We start from the raw sequence: 25,949 nt of genomic DNA, 5'->3' as shown, positions 1-25,949 counted from the left end.
GGGTGGGGGGAGGGCCGGCCCCGCGCCGCGCCGCCATTTTGACGTCTGAGGAACAAAAGAGGCGAAGCCGCCGCCGCTGCCGGCTTGACATCAGGTAACGGGCGCGTCCCGCCGCTCCCCCGGGACCCCCGCTCGGCGTCGCGGGCTCTCGGCAGACCCGCCGCGGTCCGTCCCCCTTCTCCGCCCCACCTCCTGGGTCGCTGGGCCCTGAGAGGGTGGCCGGGGTCTCTGCCCCTCCAGGCCCCAGCCCCGCCTGCCGCGGGACGTCGCTGCCTGGCCTCATGGAGGCGGGGGATAGGCGGCTGCTCGGCTTCCCGCTGGGGATGCTCGGCGGCGGCAGGGGTAGGGATATTGCCTGGGCTCAGCGGGAAGGAAGGGTGGCAGTGGCCTGGCATCGTCCGCGGGGGATGCGGGTTTGGTCTGGAAGGGGAGGCCGGGGGGAAACGGACACGAGGACAGCGTTCAGGGGGCATCCCTGTTGGCACACCCCATCGCGCCTCCTGCCCGGCCCGGCCCGCCCCCGCGGGGCTGTGCAGGGCACTGGGGGGTTACCGGGGCCGGAGGCGTTGGGCAGCGCCAGCCTCGGCTCAGAGCGGCGGGGGAGGGGGGTCGCAGGTATGCGGGCTTCGGTGGCTGGGTGACCCCGGAGCTGGTTGTCGCCCCTTGCTGTTACTCAGCAGTTCCCATCTGCGTGAATCATGAGAGGATGGTTTTCCGTTTTACCTGGGTGATGGATGTGCTGCGGGTTTGGCGGCTGTTTCATACGCTCGGTAATATTGCAGAATGAAAAAAAGGGTGGTTCGGGATGTGTTGCATAATTGGACGTGCCGCTCACGAATACCCTTTTTCTGTGTAAAACGGATGGGCTCAGTGATGTCTTGAGCTGGTTTGAGCATCACAGATTTATAATACCTTGTTAATGTGGCTTGGTGACCTCAGGATCTTAAAGAAAAACACAGTTGGGGCTTTGGAAATCGGCATTCAGCTTAAGAAAATAAATGTTATCGTTGTTGATAGAATAACAGCCTGTCGGTAGTTACACCCAGATATGTCCTTGGCCTTAATTCCACTGTGAAATGTACGCGTGTTTAACATTGATATATTTCCTGATATATGCTGGAATTTAATTGCCCTCTACTTCTGAACTGTCTTTTTATTTTTTTGACACAGTGCCTTACGCGTCCCATGTGTTCAGGTGTTTTAGAAATGCATCCAGTGCCCATGTGCTTTTTTTAGACTCATGAACATCTGAACATCGTGAATGTTCTGTGTCAAATATTGTAATCAGAATTCTGCTTTAATATCTAGTTCCAAAACATGTAAGATAAAAGCTCTTTGTAAAATGTGGAATTGTCTTTAAGTTGAAATTAATTTACATGTTTTCAGGATTTACAGTAATATTAAGGGATGGACACTGGGTTTATATACACATGCACCCACACACAAATATGTGTATTTTAAAAATGGACTGATTGATTTGTTTACATTTGGCCTGTTTAACATCTTCCAGCTTGTTACAATTTTTTCTTGATTAAAGTATGTTACTAAATTAAGAAGAACCCAATGATTTAACTGTCAAAATTCAGCAAATATTCTTCAAAAAAGCATAATTTTAAGTGCTTGGAAGTTTCTCCTGGCTAAGGGTTATGGGAAGGATTTCAGGGAAGGATTACAGCTATTCATATGTATTTGTTTGTAAACATTTCAGACCTTAAACTTGGCCAGGTAGCTCTTCATAAATTTATGATAATTCATTTTAATTGAGAAGCTATTTTCCTACCTTTTCTGTCTTTGGTGTTTATACCTTTCTGAAGTAATAATCCATTATCTTGTCTGCGGTACTTTGGTCGTACAAGTAATGTAAGCTTTATGTTGCTGTTTCTTCTTGAGGAAAGGTAGATGGGAGCCATCATAACCATGTGGTGTGGTAACTTGGGAAGGAGCTGGAAAAACTGGACAGTGGTCAGTCGTATGAATGCTGGGCTTTGTGCTCTCAAAAATTCTTTCCCTACCAGTTGCTTGAAAGGAAGACTTCAGATTTGTCAGGCGTGCAGTTTTGAAAAAAACAGGATGAGAAAAGATGTTAAAGAAAAACTCTTTACGGCTAGTCAGTGGATGGGCTTCCAGCCAGGTCACTGGTAGGGTGGTACTTTAATTGTTCTGTTATCAGCTGTGGAGTGTGAGAGGGTATTTTGGGGATATTTTTTTTCCTTTAAAGGGTAGTGGAAGGGTGTAAATGTTGAGGCACTGAGGGTGTTTCAGTCTGTCAGCTGTGGTGCTAGGGATGCAAATGTCTGCCCTTTTGGTTTAGGAATAGGTGGAGGTAGGGAAGTGTATGCTGTCAGGTTGATGGTGGGAGACCTACTTCACTAGCGACATAAATTCCACAAGGGTATTGTATCTAAAGGGATAAATTAAACAGAAATCACTCTTCAAAGTCTTTAATTCTTTACTGGCTGGATACTTTCAGTGAATTGAATTAGATAAGGTCTGGGGAAGTTCTGAGTAACTGGTATTAAATGTCAGCTACTTCTGATGATTCTCAGCTGATTGTGTTTGGAAATGGGAGACAGCTGAGGTGCTTCTCTGGGAGGCCAGCAAAGTTGCTCCCACAGCTGAGTTGGTGCCCACCCGAGGTCGGGGGCAGTTCCAGATCCAGAGTAGGTAACACAAGTGTCTCCTCAGTAACGCTTCTGATGCTGTCCTGCTGGGGAAGCTGCAGGAAGGCCTAGGGGCAAAGGCAGGGTTTCGAAGTGAAGCATGATTTGATGTGGTTTTTAATGTTAAGCCGAGGTGTAGCTTCTTCCTTTTTGATGTAGTTCATTGGTTTCCTTAATATTTCTGCACCAATGCTTAAACACAGAACTTATTTAATGGATAGGAACATATTCCAAAAGTTCAGATACTGCATCAAAAGACTGAAAGGGCAGAAATTGAGTTGTGACTAAAATTTTTGACTTGAATGCACTCTACTAGTCTAGCTGTACCCAGAAGCGTGGGGGTAAGAGCCAAGTATAGTGGAGTTTAAGCTTTATGAGTTGACATTTTGCATTCATAATAATTCTTGTGTATCTAGGGAGCATGGGCTAGAACCATTATCTGAAAGCTATCAGGTTTTTATACTGGTGTGTGCAAAAACCTTGCTGCCTCTCATTTGGTTCATCCACTTATCAGTTGTTGAATTTGCTGATGCTTAGCTCGTCCCTGTTGGCAAGAAGCTGCGGTTGGTCTCTAGGCAACGCAGGTCCGGCTGAGCATCTCTGTGCCTTGCTTGAAGAGATGAAAATTTTCCATTGCGGGGAGAGGATTTTTCCTCTCACTAATTCTTCTACCTGGCTTTCTGTCTTGCCCAAGGTTATTTTTTCTTTGAAACAATGTAGGGATAGTTTTCAAATATTAAGAGGCTACATTTTAGAGTTTTAAGGTATAACTGCAGGTGTACCTTTCTATAGATTTTGTTAGAAATATCTCATTAGAATGTTATTTTTGGGCCTTTCATAATATCTATTTTGTTTCAAAATAATTCTTCCCTCCTTTTGCAAAAAGCTGAATGACACAATATCATGTGCTTTAAGTAGCTAGAAATTTCTCCTACTGCAAAGTCTGAAATACTGAAAAACATAATGGAAGCAAAATTGTTCAAATGAAGGCCTAACATTGCATGTGTTTAGTTGGGTATTTAGGAGCCTGAAATCGTCACTGAAATCCTTTGCAACTTCTTGACTTGTGTAGTGCTAAGTCTTTGAAATCCTGAGTGTGTCTCAGAAAGACGAGCTGTGTTAGAATAAGGTAATGAGAATCTTTGTAATAAGTACAGAAAGTGCTCTTTCACTCTACTGGTTATCAGATATTTAACCTGCACTCTCTGATGACCCTGTGTCTGGATTGCTGGTCCATATAGAGGATTGTCTATTACAGATAGTTGGAACCAGTTAGTGCCCAGTTTTGCACTGTTTTACTGGAAAAAGAAAGGCTTGTGCATAGAATGGTTTTGACCACTGAGAGCCTTGCTTTGTGAAGACAAACACTGTGCATGTGCCATGAGGAATGGTTGGGCAAGAGATAGAATAGGTGGTGGCTGGTTTAGAGCTGTGTGCGTGCTCCTCAGCCAGATCGTAGCCCAAGCAGGACAGGTGAGTACTGAATTCACATGGCACCTTTCAGCTGTACCGCCTCTTTTGATCCCCGTCTTCTGTCCTGCTGTGTTAACATGCAAAAAAAGTAGGAAGGGAAAAAAAATATTTAGGTGACTTGCTGAAACTGGTTAATGATGCCCCAGGTTGTTCAGATTTACAGTGAACAAGCTCAAGGACAGAAGAGACAATTATTTAGGTTACTTTTCCTTAGAAAATCACACTTAGAAGAAGCAAGGGTTTGAGGGGTTTATGCCAGAATCTGTATTGGAATGAGCACAGCAAAAATGTTCATTTGATTTTCTTGAAGCACAGAGGGCTTTGAGCCTACCCAAATAGCTGTGCAGTGCTGTGATGCAGAAATTTTCTACAGTGCCTGAAACCTTGTCAGGAATTGTTTGCTGCCTAATTTCATGCTTATTGAAGATGACATCTTTCTTTTAAAATTTGCTCTTTCCCTGTTTCATATCTTTTTCCAGAAGAACAGTAATTTTTTTGCCTTGTGTTTTGGGTATGTGGGGACAATGTGATGGTGATTGGTTTTATTTTGTTTTGCTTTTCTTATGGTGATGTTGATTAATCTGTTTCCTTGTTAGAAAGATGAGAGGTGAAACTGTGACAGGATAAGCATCATCTTGATGTCTCTGAGGTGTTGGCTCTTTCAGAAGATTGGTTCAATTTTAACTGGAGATCTGAGGTTAAATTGATGGGTGGATGTGTTTGTACTGGTATAACTGGCATCATAACTGGGAATCTGTTCAAGCTAATTTAGGACAAAATTTGGATCTGTCTTAATAGAACCGGTCAGTTTTCTGAAGTGACATCTGTGAATATTCAAGTTGAGGGTGTAGTTCTACGTGAGGAGGGAGCAAAATGGTTTGGAGAATCATTTCAGAATTCATGGAAATTAGTCTCTCAAGGACGAGGGGTAAATGAAGTAAATGCTGATTAGGCTGCAGTGAGTTGTATGGTGAGAGGAGGACTGTCTTCCAGTTGTTCTGTTGAAACAAAACCTTTTCACGTATTTAACCGTTAATTCTGAATGGTGCCTTCTTGTTTTAAAGTGCAAATAATGATTGAACATCACTATGCACAGTTTGCTTCCAAAAAATAAAAAGGTCTTTCATAAGCTTGACTTCTTGGAATTATTTTTTTTTCTGACAGTATGCTGTTTTTCAGAAATACAGAATTGGAACATGAGCACAGTGTGGATGGTGGTGCTGTATTGCAAGTTTTTGAGGAGAAAATGTTTTTTTGGCAATGATCCTGTCTGAGTCTTCCCTTTTTGGTTAGTGATGGCTTGTCTTTGAAGACAATTGTGCAAACCACACTTGCTTGTGATTTAGAGTCACTGGCTGCTATAGAAATTGCCTGTAAAGCAACAGACGTGTTTAAAGGGAGTAAGATTTAATATAGTTGTGTCCCATTACCTGGGCTAATTAAACTAGCTAGCTCCTTTGCATCATTGCATGTATTTCAGCCTGGGGGGGGATGAGAGAAATACAGCCAAGCTCATGCGAAAGCTTCCTTTTATAGATTACTGACATCGGTAAGATTTTTCTCAAGTGGTTTTGTACTGCCGTTTGAAAATGTAAACTATATGAGATTAAAATGGATTAGTTCTTTGACAGTGATTATTATGGTGAGCCTGTAATTGGCCCCAGATGGTGTACTATTAGATCACTAAAAGATGAAACATGAAATACGTAAATAATTTTTGAAAAGGCATTTTTGAAGTACTATGCAGGTGTGCTTGTACAAAAGGTCCTTGTCGCTTTTACTAGGGAGAAACTGCTTGAAATGAGTTACATTTACCAGGGGAAACATTCAAGACTTTCCCCTTAGTTTTGTGGTGCCACATCAGACTCTGTCTTGTAAGACTCCTTTCCTGTCCTTACTTGCTCATGGCCAATCTGCTGTAGTTCACCAAGAAGCACAGTGAAATTATTCTTTTAGATTTTGGGGTTTTGGACTTCTGTAATTGCTCAGTCATCCTGGTAGGAGCTATATGTTAAAGGTCTTTAGGACCCCGGTTATTTTCATAACTTCTTTAGGGAAAGAGCATGTAGAGGTCACTAAATCATATAAACTCTTTCCTTTAAGATGCAAGTCTGGGTTGTGTTATCGGATTTGAGATTTATTTTCAGTAGTTTGAAATATTATGAAACATAAATACAATTTTAAAAGCTATGTTAAATGTGTCTCATGAACGTGAGCTGTTCTGGAGCAAAAACTCAATCTATCACGATCATCAGAAGTAAGGTCTTGGAACCTACACTTGAAGAATTATAGTTAAAAATGTGGATGGGCGTTTCAAGTCTGACTGTCTCCTGGGTTTCTTTTTGACCACTTGCTACAAAAAGGGACTGAATTTCTTTATTTGAAATATGTTGATGCTATAGATGAATATGCACATAAATGGGATGCATGAAATACATAAACTGCGCGTTTTGGCCACCATTCTTCCTGTAATAGTTTATTTATGGATGATCTTTGTGCTCCTTTGGAAATTTTTGCTCAATGAGTTAATCTGGACTGTAGGATTTGGGCATCTAAGCTTAACAACCTTGTCCTATGGGCTTCTAGTCCTTATGGTTTAAAAAGTGTTAGGGATCAGGATTTCTGAAGAGAATACAGGCAGAGAAAATTTTTGTGTATTTAAGTGAATGTGACCTCTGAACAGGACTTGACAGTTGTCCTTTTGAGCAACTTTTTGTATATGGCAAATTGGTCACAACTCAAGGGCCAGTCACAAAGATACTGTGTTCTTTTGAGTGGCTAGAAATACAGTTCCCAGACTGCTAAATTCATGGTAATGAGAAAGGCATAGCCTTGGATTTATTTTAATCTTAATGCTGGAATTTCTGGGAGTTTTGGTATCTTGAATAACACTTTCATGTGTATAATCCACATAATTTAGCTCTTGCTGTCATATTTTCGGAAGATTAAAGGCTGAATGCTATTTTGGTTTCTCCATGACAAAGGACAGTATTTTTTTATAGCAACTGGTGTTTTTAGCTGCTGCTGCCAGAATACTGTTTTAAGATGGATCGGTTTCTAAATAGGAAGTTTAAGTAGCTTAGTTTTGGAGGTTCAGGTTTCTTAGTTTCCATGGCATTTTTACTTGGAAAAGAGGTTAGTTCTTAAATTACACAATCCCTGGAAAAACTGCATGGGTCAGAATTGCATGCTCTTTTCTGACTGAATATGCTTAGTAACCTGTAACTTGGTTTTATTTTAGTTCTAGGGAATTAAAATAGCTTTACTTGAGAGAGAAAACTCTGGCACTTCTCCAGAGCTTTGTGTCTGTAGTTGTTAAGATTACAGATTACAAACGGTGTAGGGAAAGCTGAAAGTTTTTGCTTTTTGGGATCTTGAAATATTAGTTGTAGTGAGCACATAACCTCCTCACTGAGGTTTAAGAAATTGCAGCTGAGGTGCTGCTGTGCACGCTTCTGTTAAAAAGTTTGAAGCTCTTGGAGACCGCCTTGAGTGCTGGCTTGCTTTCCCAGGCAAAAGGATTGGGGAACTGGGTTTTGCATAGTAATGTAGAGCTGGTTTAAGGAAGATAGGGATAGTGTTTGTGCATGGAGAACAGCAATAGAATATTATGTAACTTCAGAGTTTTTTGTTTGTAGTTTGTTCCCTTAATATGTTATTCTTAATGTTACATAGTTCTTAGGTTTATCTATGAAAGTTGTATTCAGAAGTCTTTGTTGTTTGCTACAAGAGGTGTCTCTGCAGCTGTGGTGTTAAATTTACAGATGTAAATGTGTCTTAACCTGTGTGGTGGTGTTTATTTCTTATAGTGATGACTGCTGTGTTTGGATTATGTTTAGAGGAAGACAAAACACAACTCCCATCTTTAGAGAGTAAAAGGAGATAGCATGAACATGTTGCTAATTTAAAAAAAAAAATGTTTTGTGCTGTAAAAGTGTGTCTTTCTATACATTTTTCAGCATCTCAGTGCATCATCTTTCATTTCTATATTATAGATAAATTTTTTTAGTGCATAGAAAAGGTCTAATGCTCTTGTGCCAAAAAAAAAAAAAAGTCTCTCTAATGTGCTGACTTATATTCTTGGGAAGTTTATAGCAGAACAGGATTCTTGAATGTAGCACTTGAGTCCTACACCATTGTAGCCAGCATTGGAGTGTCCTCCCTGCCCTTTCAATGCAGGGGAAAAAGAGTTCTAGAGGAGTAGTACCTTTAGGTGTGCCATACCTGACCTAAAGCCCTCAAAAGAACCTGGAGCATTTCAGGATATTTTTCTCCTGTTTTAAACTGCCAGGATATTTTTAAAAATTATTTACGTTGTTTTAAGATAAATTAAACTGTTAAAAAATGTTCCATCATTTTTGTAAATGTTCAAAAAAATCTACATGCTATTTCAGCTGTGTTTGACTTGTCGTGTGCCAGTGATAGATGAGCTCTGTCACAGAGCATTGAATTTTCTTAAAATCTAATGCCAGTGGATGTTATTCAATTTTATTGTTAAATTCCTCCAATAATACAGCAGGAAAGATGTACACAACTTGATACAGGGAGTTCCTGTAATTGGTATGGAGAAAGCAAGGGCTGCTGCTTTTGATTTATTGAACTGATGAGTAGATGCTTTCTACCTGATAAGCAGGATGTATTCTTTCTTGGTAGGAATCTTTTGTTCATGGTCTAATGTTAAGATCAGCTTTCTACCTTGATGGGCCAAGACTTCTATCCAGTTAGCTCTGTCGGATTCCCAAAGGGTTTTGCAAACATGTTGTGTAGAAACTTTGTATGTGAGTTCATGTATAATTCTGGGTTCCTAGGTTCAGTGTCTTTTGTGTGATTAAGTAAATTAATTCAAGGATTATTTTTTTTCCTTTTTATCTGGAGAAATTCTTTCATTTTTCCAAACTACAGCAATGGGGTGCTGCAGTTACCAGCCATTTAATAAGGACAGGATAAAAAAAAAAGGAGAAAATTACATTATATCGACACTTCTAACAAGCAGGTAGTTTCTTTATTGGTGTAGCCTAAGCACCCTACATTCAACAAGAAGAGTTTGCTCTTTTTTGGCCTTTTGTGTCTGTAGGTGGTTATGACGGACTCGTCAGTACAGTGCCCGACTCCCATCACCCTCATGAGTTTCCAGTGAAGGCTGTAGCAAAAGTATTTCTGCTTGGAAAGAGAACGCACATATAGTCTCAATATGTAGGTGTGGAGGAGTTGATATTTTACTCTTTGATTTCCAAGTGTTCCTGCTGAGTATTTTTACAAAACCTCATGCTTACTCATCTCTGAGTACAAGTCATGTGGAGATAACTGAATGATCGTTACATTGATTGATTTGCTGCAGAAGAGCTTAAATAACCTTGACTTGTGTAGAAACTTACAGCTCAGGGAAGGCAGGGGAAAAAAATAATATATATATATAGGGAAAACAGAAAATGAGACAACTAAAAAGCAATATGCTCACCTGTGTGATGTCGTCCACCCTCCCACCCCCCCAACACTTGATGCTGTGGCACTCCCCCTCTTCCCCATATGATGTTGAAAGCTATTAAGCCTGCTGTATTAAATTTGCATTGCTTGCTGTTTAGGGGACAGTTTTATGTTTACAACAAAAAAAACCTGAGAATCGATAATGTCAGTGCGCTCTTGTAGTGAAGATAACTACTTTTAAGGAAAAGGTTTATCAGAGTAAGTGTTTGCTTCCTGTAATCGTGCAGAATTTAAGGCTGCTTTTAAGGCTTTTTTCAAAACTGTGGGATTCTTATGAGCCCATTATTATGCGGGCTCTGTGTTTCTCCCTTAAGATAAAAAGCTAGAAACTATAGCTTTAATTGCTTAAACTCAGTTATATTGTTACTATTGAAGATAGAAAAGGCTTCAAAAGCATCCTAATGTGGGACTTGCATTATACTTAGAGGTGTAATGCATCCTCAAAGTTAGGAATCTATTAAAACAGTTGTGATAAATGAATGCAGAGGTCTCTTTCAGCTAAGAATGAAAACACATATTGTACAGGGTTAGCTCCGTAATCTGTATGCAGTTCATCTTCGAAAGGTAATTTTCTATTTCTGATATTGTTTTAAGGCAGCTAGCTGAGCACTAGAGGGTTTGAGTATCTCCGTTAGAGTCTTAAGAACTTGTAGAGCAGAACACACTGGAGTAACTTCAACTCGTGAGCGAAGCAGCAACTAAAGTGAATGTTAGAAGCAATTACTTACTGATGTTAAACTGGCCAAATTTGCTAATAAAATAGCGTTGTGTAGAGAAATGGCATTGGTTTTCATCAAAATGAATCACAAGTTGTGCAAGAATTTTGAGCCTGAGCATGTTTAACATCTCTAATGGTTCTAATATTCTGATGTTGCATCCTCTGCTTTGTATTTCGTGTCCTTTGATTCAAGGAATGTACCTTGTAAAGTAACAGGATACTAGTAATGGAACACGTTGTTTGATCACATAAGGACTTGTAAAATTCCTGTAATTATTCCAGTTTGATAGGTGTATTGTAGGTTCCTAAAGTGTGTTTGTTCGGCTTCAGTTGTGAAGGGTTGTTCTCTTTGAGCAGTGTGATGACTTACCGACTCGGACCTGAGGTACCTTTTGATTTTGTGCACAGAACAGATGGTGGGCTCTCACAAACATACCATACACTTTCCACACTGATATTTGCATCTTCCTGTTCCTTTCTCAGCTGGTATTAATTTGTTCCTGATATTCTTCAGGTTGAAGCAATTTTCTCTTTGGTGTCTCTAATGGGTCTTTTTTGTTTGTTTGTTTCTCCTGTTGGTTGGCTCTGCCATTCCTCTGATTCCTTGGAACCTCGGGAAGGGGCTTAGCTTTGTCTGGTTTATAGGGTAGATACCCTGTCAGCTTCCACTCTGCACTACCCAGTGAAGTGAGAAAAGGACAGGCAGACAGCTTTGCTGCCTTGCTATTTCTGTCACTGTAAAGCTGATTTATGGCTATTTGGAGCTGCAGATATTGACCACCCAGAGGAAAAAAATCTACACTTGAGAGAACCCAATTTTAACAGATTGGTTAGGAGGGCAGCTCTGCATCAGTAATTCTGCACAAAGTTTTGGGAAAAAGGTGTTATTTTTGAGGTTGTTATGAAGGAAGAAGCTGCTGCTTAATTGAGCTGTGCTCTCCAGAGGATGTGTTTGTTAATGCAATTACGTATGGGACTAAGTCAAGAATCCGTAATGAGATGAAATGCCTTCCAAAGAATGCCGTCACCTGAGATTAATATTAAATGTCTGGAAACATGAGTTCACTGCGGTATTATTTCGATGGTCGTTGTCACATGTGAATGAGAATAAGATGTCTGTACATGTCATTTCTATTTTACAGATTTAGCTTTTAAACATTTTTTGCTGCTTGCATACTGCAAGAATGACATTACTCAAGATATTGTTATTATGTCTAGATGAGTTTTTATTTGCTTCCTTCAAGTTACATCAGATTTTTCTCTTAAAATGCTTGATGTGAAGGAATAGTACACCTGCTTTTTTTGCTGATGTTGTCTTTTGAGCAAAAAATCTTAACCAAGGGCACATAAAAGCACGTAGGAGCAAAAGGGCAGGGTACGTTGAGCCTGTATTTGCTATCTGAGAAAATTGCCTAAAATCAGCTGTTCTGTGCTCTTTCTTGCTCAGAGACCGTTGAAAACAAACTGGGTGTAGAATCAAGGGAAAGGCGGTGAAGAACTGTATTGTGCTTGCCCTGGTCGACATCAATGGCACTTGAAGCTGTTGGTCTTAAGTTAAACTTTTTGTTTCTAAGGAAGCGGAACCAGTTTGACATACTTGTGAGTTGGTTTATGGAAGTATTTATAAATGAAACAGTGCAAAGCATTTTTGATGGGCTTTACAGCTGTGCTCCAGGTCCTGTTGTTGTCCTGCCTAAATATTGCATAACCAATGCTTTTACAATATCAGAGCTATAAAAAACTTGCTTTGTCATCCCTTGAATGGGAAGTTACACCGTGGTGTGCTGCCAGATCCTGCTTTTTCAGGAAACGGTAAAGTAGGACGAGTAGTCCTGTCCAGTTCTGTGCTTGGCAATTCCATCGCTGAGTGAACGTGGTGCACCATGTGCAAGGACTGTCCAGACCACTTGGGTGTATGTGAAAGCAAACAAGTTGAGCTGCTGCTAACAAGCTCCCTGAAGATGTGTTGAGTAAACAAGGTGTTGTGTATGGTCTGTTGGAGGTGCCTTTTGCTAGAGACTCCTTTCCATAGTGCAGATATCTTCTAGGCTTAACTCCTGATGCAATTCTGCTCCGACGCAGTAGGACTAGGACTAACTGGGTGTTTGAGGTTAGGGGATGTTGCAAGGTACTTTCTAAGTTTGAATCGCCACAGCTGCCGATCAGTGTCTCTGCATCGGGGTAATTAGGAAGGTGGCCACAGAATGGTAATGCTGTCTTGGAAAGAGCAGCCCTTGTCATGCTGATGTACTGTGATGCTATTAAAAGCAGCTGTGCCAGTGTAAAGCTCTGTCACCACAGTGACTGTCACTCCCAGCGAAAGCTGGCACTCTTCTGATTTTTCCCTGGGAAATTCCAGTAGACTGGAGGCATTATTTGCTCTAGGAAATCCTGATTAAAATGCTTGAGACTTGTAAAAATTACTGGTGCATTATACAAACGCAAATTGATGTGTAACATTTCCCTAACGGAAAATGGAAGCGGCTCTCAGTTGGGGCTTACTCAGGCACTGTTGTGGCTTCCTAAGTGTGTGTCTGGTGAAGGCTTGATGTCTGTTAGACATCTGCTGGTGACCCAACTTACAGTCCAGTCTTACGGAGGAGCAGTACGGTCCTATGTGGGGTGGGTGGTGCCATGAGGAGGCACCAAGCTCTTCTGTAGCTCCAGTGCCACCTTCTGACTGCGGTGGCTGCGGATGGGTGGGACTATCTGGTGTCCCAGGTCAGGCCAGGCTGCAGGCATGGATCTCCACGCTCTCTGGGCACCGCAGGGCTGCTCAGCTTGAGGGTGGATGGAAGAGGGCTTTGGAAGTTGTTTGTGTCTGGGGTAGAACGTTGAGGTTTTTACTTGCGTGTCTCCAAGTTGTGAAGTTTGTTGATGTTGAGGTAGATGAGAAACAGAAACTTCTCTGGGGATGCAGTAGCTGCATTATGAAAAATACTAGGAAAGTGAAAGTGGTACAAATAGAGATGGAAAGTTTACTGATTTTGCTCTAATCTTCAAATACAAAGAGTATCAGAAGAGTACTGTTTCTCGGAAATACGGTTCCAGATTAAATTTTATGTACTCTTGCAGAGGTGGCCTGAGTTTTGTTTTCTGTATTAAATAATTTGTTTTTTTAAAAACAAACAAAGGAAAAAGCTGCTCACTTCTTGTCAAATAAGGCTCTTGAAAGAAGGGAGGGAGGAAAAAAAACAAGCGAACTGGTGTGTAGTGAGTACGACTGTATTGACCTGTTATGCTCAGGTGGAGGTAAACATTCCAGGAGCTGGAGTTCAGTTGATTGATCTGTTGTTTCTTTAAGCAGTTTAGTTGTTTAATTGAATTAACGCCCTTATGTACAGGGCATGCTGTAGGTGTCTGTAGTTGTGTTAGCGCCTGCTTTAAGCCCGCAGGTCTCTGCTTTTCCAGTTAATGTAAAGCTGTTAAATATCTAAGGAGGACAAATAAAAATAGACCTGTGACCTAGAACACTTTGTAGTCGCTTTGAATTAAGTGCATTATTGTTCGCGTAATGATCTTCAGACAAAATAAGTACGAGGTTGTTTTTAGCTGCAAAAAGTTAATGATTAAAGTTCGGGTCTAAAATTAGAGCAACTCGACTTAAAAATTTACTGGAAGGTACAGACCAAGATAGTCGTGATTTGTTTTTTCAGCTTTGCTCCTTTAATTGCCTATTGCAGTGCAAGTTGCATGAAGCTGGAGGCTGGCCAGGGCTGAGCAGCGTGTGGTCACAGGGGTGACCGCAGACCCTTTGGATGCGGATGGCACAAACAGCTCTGCTTTCTGCTGTATTTACGCAAAAATAAGTTCTTGGAAAATGCCTTATCAGCATAATGTTTTTCATCGGAAAAGTTAGCGTCTATAAAATATTTGAAATATCTTGACGTGTTGTGAATAAGCTGGTGAAATAAGTGTCCAGGCAGGTTTCTGGGATTACTGTCGTTGTCTGGGAGGGAGGAATTGTAAATTTGGGTTTATTTATGAGTTTCCGTGGCTGGGTTGGGGTGTGTGAACGGGGGAGGGAGGGACCGTTGGGAACGGTGATGCGAGTGGCTCTGTGAACGGACGCTGGAGGGCGTTAGGCGTAATTTGAAGTAGGACTCGCCAGCACTTACCATCGATATTTTTTAAATTAATTTAAGAAAAAAAAAAACGGGGTTTATGCGCAGCTCGCCTTGCCCGGCGCCGCCGATGCGCATGCGCGGCCGGGCGGGGCGAACACCCCACGGAGCTGTCCGCCCCGCGGCGACTCCCATTGGCTGCGGCGCGCTGGGGGGCGTGTCCGTGGAGTGCCTGCCTGGCCGCGCCCCGAGCCGGCCCGCAGTCGGCCGCCTCCCTGCAGCGAGCGGCCACTGCTCGGCTCCGCTCCCCTCGGCTCGAAGGAGCTTGCGCGGCCGGCTTAGCGAGCGGCACCGGCTCTCTCTCAGCCTTGCTTACCCAGGCCTCAGCGTGCGGGGAGACTGACGGCCCGGCGCTCTCTTGTGTTTGTTTTAACAGACTTTTGAATCGGAATAAACACCTTCTGGTCTCGGAGGCTTCTGGCTCTGAACTGCCTTCACTACTGTTGCCTTCTTCTGTCTAATGTGCTACAAGGATGAGCCCAGCATTTGGAGCTATGGAAGTGGAGCACTATTCCAAGGGAGTCCTGCTCGAGCCTTTTGTCCACCAAGTTGGAGGACACTCCTGTGTCCTCCGGTTTAATGACAAGACCATCTGTAAACCCCTTATTCAGAGGGAACACCAGTTCTATGAGACTCTCCCAACAGAAATGCGTAAATTCACTCCGCAGTATGAGGGTAAGTTTGAAACCTTAGGATGGCGTTGGGCTTTTTCTTTCTGTAAATATGAGTGTGCTGTGCTCTCTGTTATCTCTGAAATCTCTTCTGTGTGGAAGAGATTTTAGGGTTTTCTTTTCATGTATTTTGATGTTGTCTGAGGCAGGCTGTGGAGATGCAGGGTGGAAATGCTTGCCAAGTTGGTGTTTGGGCTGACTAACAGCATTAGAGTAGAGCAGCTCTGCTGGTGATAGCCCATATATCTCCTTTAGGCACAGGTAAGTAGCTAACAGCTTGTGAATGTTTTCAGTAATTCTCTGCTGCTTTTTTTGTGGATTTGTAAGTAAATTTTTTGGCACTTGTTTAATGTTTGTTTATAGGGTTTTGGTAAGATTGGTTGACAGTGTTTTGTGTAAGCTTAGTTGTGGTCTCTTCTGTTTTTGGATTTCTCCTCTGAGTCTCATTTTGATCACAATAAATATGTGTCAGTAAGGTGTCTTGTTGAGTATTTGCAGTGTTGTTTCTGCCATTAAGGAAATGAAAATTCATGGCATTTAGGTAGGCAAGGATCAAGTAGCCGTGATGAGGCTGAGTCAGATGTTATGTATAAGTGGAAATTCCAGTTCTCCTAAGCATTGTGCTAGTTAACAGAAACACTTTTCTTTCTCTTTATTATTCCATCAACTGCTGCTTGGTGATTAATAAATAATATGTCTGAAGCACTTTTTTTAAATGGGGTTGCTTTTTAAAGCACATTGATTTAAACATCTGTAAGGGTTACGAAGCTGTTGTGAAACTGGTGGAAGACCTCAGAGGAGATGTTTCAAAGTTACATTCCCTGCAAGCTTACAGAGACTTTTTGACATGTCTAACTACAAGTTCTGTTGGCCTGGAAGAAGATGTGATCTTTGAATGATACTGCTCAAAATGTAATAGAACAATTGTACTAGTGTAAATGGCTTTTTGGGGAGCGTGGGGAGGGATTTAGGGGTAAGGGGCCTCACTTGGTCCGTCTCTGTTATTTTTTTCCAGGATAAAGCCAAGGGCCATTTGCTAGCTGGCTCCTCCCCTTTTTTCCTGTTGTCCTTTCCTTTGTGGCAGCAGGACTGTCAGTCAGAGCTTCTGCGCTCCCTGCCCCAGCTACTGTAGGTCTCGGAGCCGCCTGCCCAGCCCAGAAGTGCCAATCTCTCGCCGAGACCTCTCCCCTCTGGCCTAGTGATGAGCTGCAAGAACTGTGCAGACTGATATGAGAATAAAGAGAGAGGACTGAAAAACAAAATTAAAAAACAATTCAGACAATTGTTATGGCTTCATTAACCACTGAAAGTTGCTAATGTGGCACTGAGCGCATCTCTGACAGAGTGCTCCACTAAGACTCTTAAAATGCAATGCAGTGCTCCAGAGACTTGTGAGGGGAGGATGAGGAAAAAAATGCTTTCAGGGTTCACCATGTTTCTGTACCACAAACAGATTTGTTTTGTATTGCATTTTTGTTACTTATTTCACAAGATTGCTGCATAATCAGTATCAATAAAATATATTCCAAAAAGGAGAAGAAAATGTGTAATTAAACGTGGTAATTCGAAGTGGAAGCCTTTGGACTAGTTTCTATTGTAATGTGACATTTTTATTGTTTTCCTCTACTTGCAAATCTTGCCTTTCCCCTGGGGATCTATTAACCAAATGTTGTTTGGATAAGTGCTTTTTGCTTTGCTGTCATGCAAAACTTAAAGCTTTTGGTGTAGTGGTTTGGGGTTTTTTTGTGCAGGTCACTTTTCACTGCAAGATGTTAACAAATGTTTTACGTTTTGCTTAGGGTCAGACCAGTCAGGTTTTTTAAAATAATAAAAAATTTTATTAATTGAAATTGTCTCCTGTTATTATTTGATTCTTACTTGACTTCATCAGAGAGAGAAAAGAACCTTTTGTGTTATTGTTTTGTCAATCTGATAAATTGTCTTTTGTGAGGTGTTATTTTTGTCTAGGTCTTTTGACATTTGTTAGGTTGGCAGATGAGGTTTGGCCTGTGGCAAGATAGAAACTAAGGACCAGGGTAAGAGAAAAAAACAAAAAAGTTGCTATATTCTTAGTATAAAATCGTGTGTTCTAAAAGGCTTGCTTGTCACTTCAGCAATTCATAACTGTCTATGTCCTTTCTCTCCTCAGGTGTGGTGTCTGTGAGCTTTGAAGAGGATGAAGATGGGAACTTATGTCTAATAGCGTATCCATTAAATGGGGACCATGATAACTTAGAAAACTTAGATAATTCTGACTGTGAACCCAAAAGTAAGCTGTTGCGATGGACTAACAAAAAGACAATGTTGTTAGAAAATGAGAAGATATCTAAGGAATGGGTCCGACAGCACAGAAAAGAGGAAAAAATGAAAAGGTAGGTTTAATAGGGGAAACTGGAATGCAGAGCATTGAAGCATAACATTTTTTGCTTTCAGGTTAAGATTTAATTTTCGGAATTCCAGAGAATTCTCCAGAACTCTTAACTTTCATTTTCTTTTCCTCTTGTTTTTCCTGACCCTCTTCAGTGCAGAAAGGTTCAGTAGTAAAAGTAACATGTCCTCAGCGCAGTAGTGTGTTGAGACTTTTCATTATTTTTTGCTGTAGTCAATTGAAAAACATTTTCCAGTGTTACTTTTGAAGCTTCTGCAAAAGTACAGTAGTTGTATAAAACCAAACCAAAAACATTTCAGTGTTACTATAAATGGCATATTTTTGTAGGAATCCTGCTTTATCCCTGGTAGTGACATTTTTCCCCTTGTTCATTTATATTAATTGTGCCCACTGTAAACTGTGAGCTGTGATGTATTATGCTAAAAACGGTGGCCTGAGCAAAGGATAAATCTTAAAGCATATTGCTACTTCTTGCGTTACTTCTATGGCAGTAATTCACACAGGTAAAGAATATATAAATAGAATTACTGCATGTTTTGTAATACAGTTGGTTATATGCTAGTTTGAATTAATATGGAAGTAGCTTTATAAAGGTTGAAATATTACTGATGGGCAAATTGTCCAGTTGCACAGAAAGCAAAATAAAGCTTATGCTAGCTGTTAGTAGAGGTAAAAAAAATAGTTTGTAAAGTTAAGTCCACTGACAACCCCTTTAAAGTGCTTATTTTCTACTGGAATTCTAACTTGCTGTTTTGTTCTGTTTTCTAGTCACAAATTGGAGGAAGAATTTGAGTGGCTGAAGAAATCTGAAGTCTTGTATTATACTGTAGAGAAAAAAGGAAATGTCAGCTCACAGTTTAAACACCATAATCCTTGGAGTATGAAATGTCACCAGCAGCAGTTACAGCGGATGAAGGAAAATGCAAAACACCGGAATCAATATAGTATCCTTTCCTGAAAATACCTCATAACAGTGGAATGAGTAGGGCTTTGCTATCTATTTCTTGAACGTGCCAGATAAAAGTACAGCGCAGGCTTAACTGCAGTCCAGAGAGACTCTCTGAAGCTGTGATTTATTTGGTGACTTTGGAGGGATTGCCAGCACTTTCCAGATTATGGGCTTTTCCAGCATATGATAAAGTAGCGAGGCTAGGAAATTCAGATAACTTAATTCAAATCTACAAATTGCGGATTAGCTAGTGGAAAGTTTTTATAGCATCCTGTGTTTGGGATCTTCCACAAAAACAGTTTACTAATGAAGGCTTTCAAAGGAGGAGAGTTCTGTCACTTTCTGTTACTCTTTGGTATTGGTGACCTTAAAAACTAGGGTCATCTCTCCCTTTTTAGAAACTTCTTTGTGTTGCCTTAAATACAGAGGATATTCCAATGCCTGGAGTTATCTGCTTTTAGTAGTCTCTTTTTAGTGAGCCTGTTTGATAAAAGCTGAATATAAACTGTCATGTAGGATTGGAGCATGAGAAATAGAAGCGGTGACTGAATCCATGAAAGCTGAAAGACGTTGTTTTTGTTCTCTGGAACTGTAGGCAAACATCTCCACCCTGTGCATTCTGTGGGAAAAAGAGCTCTTGCTGTATGCAGGCTTGGATGCAACTGATAAATACCACACAAATGCTGTATCTATATACTTAGGTAAACAATTTCCTCATATGAGGGGTTTTGGTGAATGGATTACTAGAACATCTCTAGTTCAAAATGATAGAAGGCATTTAATGGCCGGTATCCTCACCATTTCACTGTAGATGATTATTAAATTACCGAAGTAGAAGTGTGTGATATCTCTGGAACAGTATTACTGCAGATGTTCTGAAGTGTTTTTTAACTTCTTTGTTTCAGCAGTGGTGTGAAAATGCCTCACTGTTTCTGGATGGTAAATGAGGCACACACAATCTGCATTTCCCACAAAAATAATCTCTCGCTAGGCAGGAATTACTTCATAATTCCAAGTTGGCTGCCAGATTGTATTTCTATGTTATCCTGGTTACTTGTTTTTTCACTTACGTAGAAATTCACCTGGCTTCTCTAGATACCAGTGAAACTGGAACTGTATATCCATTGTGCTTTATGCCAAGTATATGTAAGTAATTTTTGATAGACAATTATATACTGGGCATGTTTTGGGTGTGCTTAAGTTTAAGACTGTGGCACTATAAAATGTGATAATGGTTTTAAAACCTTTATTCCTCATTGTGAGGTTTGTTCCTTAACTAATCAGAATTCATTTTGCTGGAAAACCTAACATCTCGATACGAAGTACCGTGTGTGTTGGACCTTAAGATGGGAACCCGACAGCATGGAGATGATGCGTCAGAAGAGAAGAAGGCAAATCAGATTCGCAAGTGTCAGCAGAGCACATCGGCTGTAATTGGAGTCCGAGTTTGTGGCATGCAGGTGAGAGGAAAACTAATGATGTGTAAGGCAACAGATTTGCACCCGTTTCTGTTAGTGGGGCCTTGGGCTTATGTAGTCCCCTGATGTGTTGCTGCCCTTGAGATGCTGTGCTTAGCTGCCTTCAGGAAGAGGAATGAGGCTTTTGAGTATCACTTACCAATTGAAGGTGGCAGAATCTGCAGGAGCAACCTGCAGCACATGCTTTGTGTCAGGGAGTGTGTTCTTTCAGCACAAAAACAGACTCCTGCACAGTAGCAGCAATTAAAAACTGTGTATTAAAATTACTGATTCGATTAACATTTTGGGACAGCGTAGGAAACAATTGAAAAAAGTGTCTGCCAGAGCATGCATTTTGAATAAAGCATGTGGAAATTTTGCCAGAATATTAAGGAGCAATCAGTTCTGTCTTGTTGACTTTGAAAAGCCACAGGTTTTTACTGCTTAAAGTAGACTTGCTGGAAAGCGCAGACAAGAAGTAGCTTGGTAAATGTGGTAAGACTCATGGTCAAATAAGGAGATAGAGTTGTGTGGACTTTCACCTGTGTGTTTTATTTACTTGTTTCTGTATTCCTAGAGTGACAAATGGGAAACAACTTGTTTGTATTTGAGGCTTTTTTGAAGCCTCTCCTCCCATCCGGTAGATTCCAGGAATGCCAGCAGTGTTTGCTAGGACTTGTTCCACATCATGACTGTTGGCATGTTTGGTGTTCAGCTCAGTGTTTAACTTCGGAGAAAAGCACGAGGCAGAAATGAAAGCATGGGAGCTGAGTTTCTAACCGCAGTGTGCTGGGATTTGAGCGGAGCCTGCTCATTGCTCACCTTCCAGTGTAGACCTGTGCTGGGAAACAAGGAGGAACTTTGGAGGCACCCGCAATCCTTACTTGACCCAGATGTTTAGGCATTGCCGAGCTGTGTGGTGTATAGACTACTCTCCTATAGGAAGGAATCTTCCTGCAGGAGCACCTCTGACTTCTTGAAGTACAGAGGATTATGGGGCACACCTTAGTTTTGTATAGGAGTGTTTGCTGTCACCTAGAGCCCAGCATTTGGGAATCAGTATGACTGTGAGCAGAGGCAGGTGATGAGCTAAATGAGTGGCTGTGGTACAAGTTGTAGCTTGACTTTGGAGATCTTGGCTGTGGGTTTCCTAATCTCACTTAAACTCCTCATTCTTACGTTCCCAGTGGAAAAGCTCAAATCTAAACTGAAGTAATTTTCCATTTCCTCTGTTCATCCCAGTTCCATAGATACAGCCAGGTCTGTTGTTGTTAGCAGTTTCTGTAACTGTGCAGGAGCAATTTTAAGAGTAGTATGTCATCTTGTAAAAGCTTTCTGTAGCACATCTTTTTTTCCCCCCCTTCAAGGCTTTGAGTCAGTATTGCCAGCAATTTTAACTGCTCCTTTTCTCTTGTCTTTGTATGTACAGGTCTACCAGGCAGGCACTGGCCAGCTAATGTTCATGAATAAATACCACGGAAGAAAACTCTCAGTCCAAGGATTTAAAGAAGCACTTTACCAGTTCTTTCATAATGGCAAATACCTGCGCAGGGAACTCTTTGAATCTGTTATTAAAAAACTGACTGAACTCAAGTCTGTCCTAGAGAAACAGGAGTCTTACCGCTTCTATTCGAGCTCCTTGCTGATCATTTATGATGGGAAGGAAAGGCAGGAAGTTGCTGTCGACTCAGACCCAGAGGACTTAGAGGACCTTTCAGAGGAATCTTCAGATGAGTCAGCAGGAGCTTATGCCTACAAACCAACTGCTAGTACTGTTGATGTCCGTATGATAGACTTTGCCCACACAACCTGCAAGTACTATGGAGAAGATAGCGTGGTGCATGAGGGCCAAGACACGGGTTATGTTTTTGGACTTCAGAATTTAATAGATATTATTAAAGAAATAAGAGACGAAAGTGGTGAATAAACAGTGTGAATGCGCATCAGTAGAAAGCACTATTGTGACTCTTTGTATTCCAAAATTATTGGCCACTTTCTGGTGGTAGGAATCTTTACAGGCTCTGCAGGGATGGCCCCATCAGAGTCAGACTTGTTCAGAGGGCATTTACTTATATTGGTGCTGGACCTAGCACTGGCAAAACTTGGTATCCTTATTTATTTTAACTTTCTTAAACATTCCATATTTGATTACTCAGATACCTCTGTTATCCCTGTGTGTATACGTTCCAATAAAATTCTTTTTGTTCATTGTAAGTGATGCTTCTGTTGTTGCTGGTGACTGAGGACGAGATGAAACACAGATCTTTCTGGTAGTGTGGTGCAAAAGCAGTGTATGAACAGCAAAGCTTAACCTGCCTTGTGAGACCATGTGTGGAGCAGCACATCTGTTCTGGACCTCCTGTCGAGAGCGATGAGCAAGTCCAACAGAGCCACCAAGATGGCTGGGGGCTGGAGGAGAGGCTGTGGCAATGAGGCCTGCTTAGGCTGGGGAAAGGATGGTTCAGAAGGACCAAACAGCAGAGGGTTGGGTGAGAGACCTCCAGACAGAGGTCCCTTCCAGCCAGAATGATGTCTTTGATAAGTGACAACATGTCTCTTAAAAATCTCCCAATAACCTTTCTCCTGCTTCAGGATCTTGTAAACTAGATCTTGTGCTGCGTAACCCATTTCTAGAGAGCTATTGATATTTTTTTAATCTAAGCAGAGCCAAAACGTGCATAAGAAACTCCTGCAGGATTAGCTGCAATGGCAGCAACCGGGGGAGGGCTGCAGAGCCTGAAAGGTATCCTAAGCAGCTTAAAATCTTACTTGGGACAAATGGATGGGAAGGAAGTGTCAGACAGTGAGAGGACAGTGAGTAACTTGAAATAAAGAGAATGGAGTAACTCCAAAGCAGTGGTGGCTCTGGGAAGAGGGGCACACTGATTTACCCAACTGTTTTTAGGTAAGTGACTTCTCCCCTCGTGAAGCTTGTAGGTTATCATGATGGTGCAAGGGAGAGCTGCGTGTGGAAGTGCTGAGGTAAGTTGTGGGGATGTTCTACCTTCTCACAGTTGCCCAGGACAAAGCGACAAGTTTCTGTAGAAGTGAAAAGCTTTGGAAGGTGGATAATGCCAGGATCTTCTCCCTGGCCTGTTCTTTGGTTTCCTGCAGGTGTCCCGAGGAGAGGTGGGATGTGACAGGAAGGCTGTGGTGGGAGGTAACCCTCTCTCATGGGCTATAGCTGTGCAACTTTAGTTTCGTATTCCCCAGCTGTCGCTATCAAGTTCTCCTGATCAAAGTCTCTCTGAGGGCTGTCATGTGCTCTTTGGTACTTTTTGAAGAGGTTCTTTACCCTTTGCTCTCACAACATCAGTCCGTGGTTGCTTTTTTCTTGTTCATTTGTGCCTGAACACTATGGAACAGATGTCAGTATTAAACATGGGGTTTTTTTGCATCTTGCAGTCGCCTCGCTATTTTATGTCTGCACGTGGGGGGCTTTCCCCGTGAGGTGGGTTTGTCCGTCCTTAACTTGCCACTCGCTGCTGCTTCATGAGTCTCGGTTGCTGGGTGCAGCTGGGGAGGGCTGTGAGCTGCCCCTGAGCTGCTGCTGGCACTTGGCTCTGAAAAGCTGGGAGGAGGACGGGGCTATTTATTCTTGGCACTTCCCATTGCAAAAAGCTCCGTGTGGCCATCAGCTGCTGTCCCTGCGATGTGCCCAAGGTGTGAGTCAGCGTGCCCGGATCCCGGCACACGGAGAGGGGCCGCGGCTGCAACGTGACGTTTCCTTTTCGGTTCTCCCGCTGAGGATGCGGTGCCCTCTGCTAATGAGCTCATGACGAGCCTCCTGGCAGGCGCTGCGCCTGTCGCTGGTGCTGCCTGTGGGTAAGCCCAGCCGTGCAGATTCATCTGAGACACGGTTTGACTTTGTAGTCTGAAATTAGCAGGGATAAAGTCCTCTAATGCACTCGTGTTACGTAGGAGCTCTGGAGGGAATTCATGAAATCCGATGAGAACAATCGCATTTGCTCTGATGCAAGCTGCCTGCAGAACAAGTTCCTCTTTGTTTCCCGGGGACAGGCAGGGAGCTGCCATCTCAGCAGTGCTGCCAGCGGTGAAACCTGGGTCTGGACCCGCTCTCAGACCGTCTGCAGGGGCAGCAGCCAGACCCCTGAGCACTTGGGGGTGCGTGTATAATAAATAATAATTAAACCCCAGGTGGAATTGGTGCTGCTGGGGGAAGGCGGGGGGACAAACCCGGCCTGTGCTGCTGAAATCCCTTTGCCAATGTTGTCTGAGGATTAGCGGGATCCCTTCCAGCGCTGCGAAGCAAAGACAAGGTGACAAGGTGGTTGGGAGCTTCCTGGGCCTGCGGCAGTGTGGGGGCGGGGGCAACGGGGGCAGAGGTGACATTTTCCTATTAGTGGCTTTAAAAGCAAAATGTCAGGAGGAAAACCCTCCCTCAGCTGCACGTTGATCTAAACCACGGGCGTCCTGGCCCAGTTTGTGTCCTTGAGGGTTAAAGAGGGGGCGACCCACATGGCAAGTCCCTCTGAATGACACATTATCTTGCAAAGTTCAAGAGCAGGTTTGTTTTCCTTCCAGGCTGTTCCACACAAATCCCTCCAAGCAGTTCCTTGTGTTTGTGGAAAGGCAATTGCGTAACCCCCAGCCTGGGACACGCTGGGGTGGCAGTGGGGCTCCCATGTCCCCCCCCCCCCCCATAAACAGCCAGGCCACCATCACCCCTGTGCCTGGGCTTCTCGGAGGACAGGACTGGGGGGAGCAGGTTATGGGGCTGGGGAGGGTATGTGCGGTTGCTGGGGGGCCTGTCGGGGCATGGCCAAGGACGGAGCAATGGAATAACGGGAAAGAGGCTTTGAGGGATTTTCTGTTCCTCTGCTTTTCCTCCATCGCTGCCAAGCTGACCTTGGAGGCAGACGCCCTGGAGATGTCCCTCCTGGCCAGGGCTGCCGGCATGGCGGTGAGGAAGCAGCCCGGTCTCCATGCCCCTTTGAGTGAGAACCTCCAGCAGTCCCTGGGGCATGCGTGCCATGGGAACCTGTGCTTCTGCCTCTGTAGAAAGCGCTTCCCCCTCCAGGGACAGATCCTGCCTGCCCTGCCCCTGCTCTGAGCATGGCTCCCCGTAGCTCTGGTCCTCCCTGGGCACTAAGTGCTGCACCGGCTGGAGCACTGAGGACACCCAGGATGGCTCCCTGGTCGTCTGTCCTGGGCAGCGCTGAGCCCTGGCAGAGGGACCTCCGTGGGGCAGCCCTACAGCTGGGTGGGGGGACGGGGAGCTGGGGCTGTCGCTGCAGCCTCTGCCCCGTGGAGGACGATGCTGAGCGCACGTCCCCGTTCCTCACGGCTCCCCTGTGTCTGGTCTCCTCCCTGGCTGCTTCTGATGCTCGGAGAGGACCCACCTTTTCCTGCCAGCAAGGCCATCGCCCAGGGTGGCTGCAACGGGCCGGGCCTGACCCTGCACGGGGAGCTTTGCGGGGGCTGGGTGAGTGGCAGCAGCCCTCCTTCCCCATGGCCTCCCTCATGCGATGCTGTGCCGGCCCTGGGCTCGTGGGGAGCTCGCCTTGTGTAAATAGGTCACTTCTGGCCCCAAACTGGGGTGGCTGCCGGGAATCGCCAGGGTTCAGCTGGCCAGAGATGAAACGCATTCCTGCAGCCGGAGACGGCTCCTCCGGTGAATTGAGCTCCGCTTGGATGGCCACTGGGGACCAGGGTGGGGGACAGTTCCTTTCAGACATCTGTGTTTTGAGGACAGCACTGCAGCCCTCATGGGCTAAAGGGAAGGTGCTTTTACTCCAGGCTGTGCTTCTGATCAAGGTGGCTTCCCCCTAAACCTCTCCCAGGCTGAGCCATACAGATGGGATAAGAGTTTGTTGATTCCACTTCCGTGAGCCTCCACGATGAAATGCTAGCTGCACTTCTAAGGAAAGGCCCTGCTTCGGTGGTGTCACCACAGGAGTACCCTGGCACACTGATGCATTCTCACCTAGGACTTGTACATGGGGGAGCAAGCTCAGTGTCCTGGGCTGCGTGTCTCTGGGCAGCCACTGGAGACACACAGAC

The 25,949-nt window shown here is 43.4% G+C and overlaps 1 protein-coding gene across 1 annotated transcript; it reads left to right on the top strand.

The window, feature by feature from the left end:
• On the top strand, window positions 1-22,137 carry LOC141468014 (inositol hexakisphosphate kinase 2-like). The gene is given in 8 exon segments (XM_074152834.1): window positions 1-94; window positions 14,836-15,134; window positions 17,099-17,131; window positions 17,134-17,166; window positions 17,280-17,502; window positions 18,288-18,463; window positions 19,753-19,928; window positions 21,355-22,137. Coding segments are annotated over 7 exon segments (1,341 nt in total). The 5' UTR covers window positions 1-94; window positions 14,836-14,932; the 3' UTR covers window positions 21,853-22,137.
• The last annotated feature ends 3,812 nt before the right edge of the window (window positions 22,138-25,949 follow it).

This window comes from Numenius arquata, chromosome 8 (assembly GCF_964106895.1).
Source record: "Numenius arquata chromosome 8, bNumArq3.hap1.1, whole genome shotgun sequence".
Classification (NCBI taxonomy): Eukaryota; Metazoa; Chordata; class Aves; order Charadriiformes; family Scolopacidae; genus Numenius; species Numenius arquata.
Note: the sequence above shows the minus strand (reverse complement) of the source record. Positions and strands in the feature narration are given on the sequence as shown.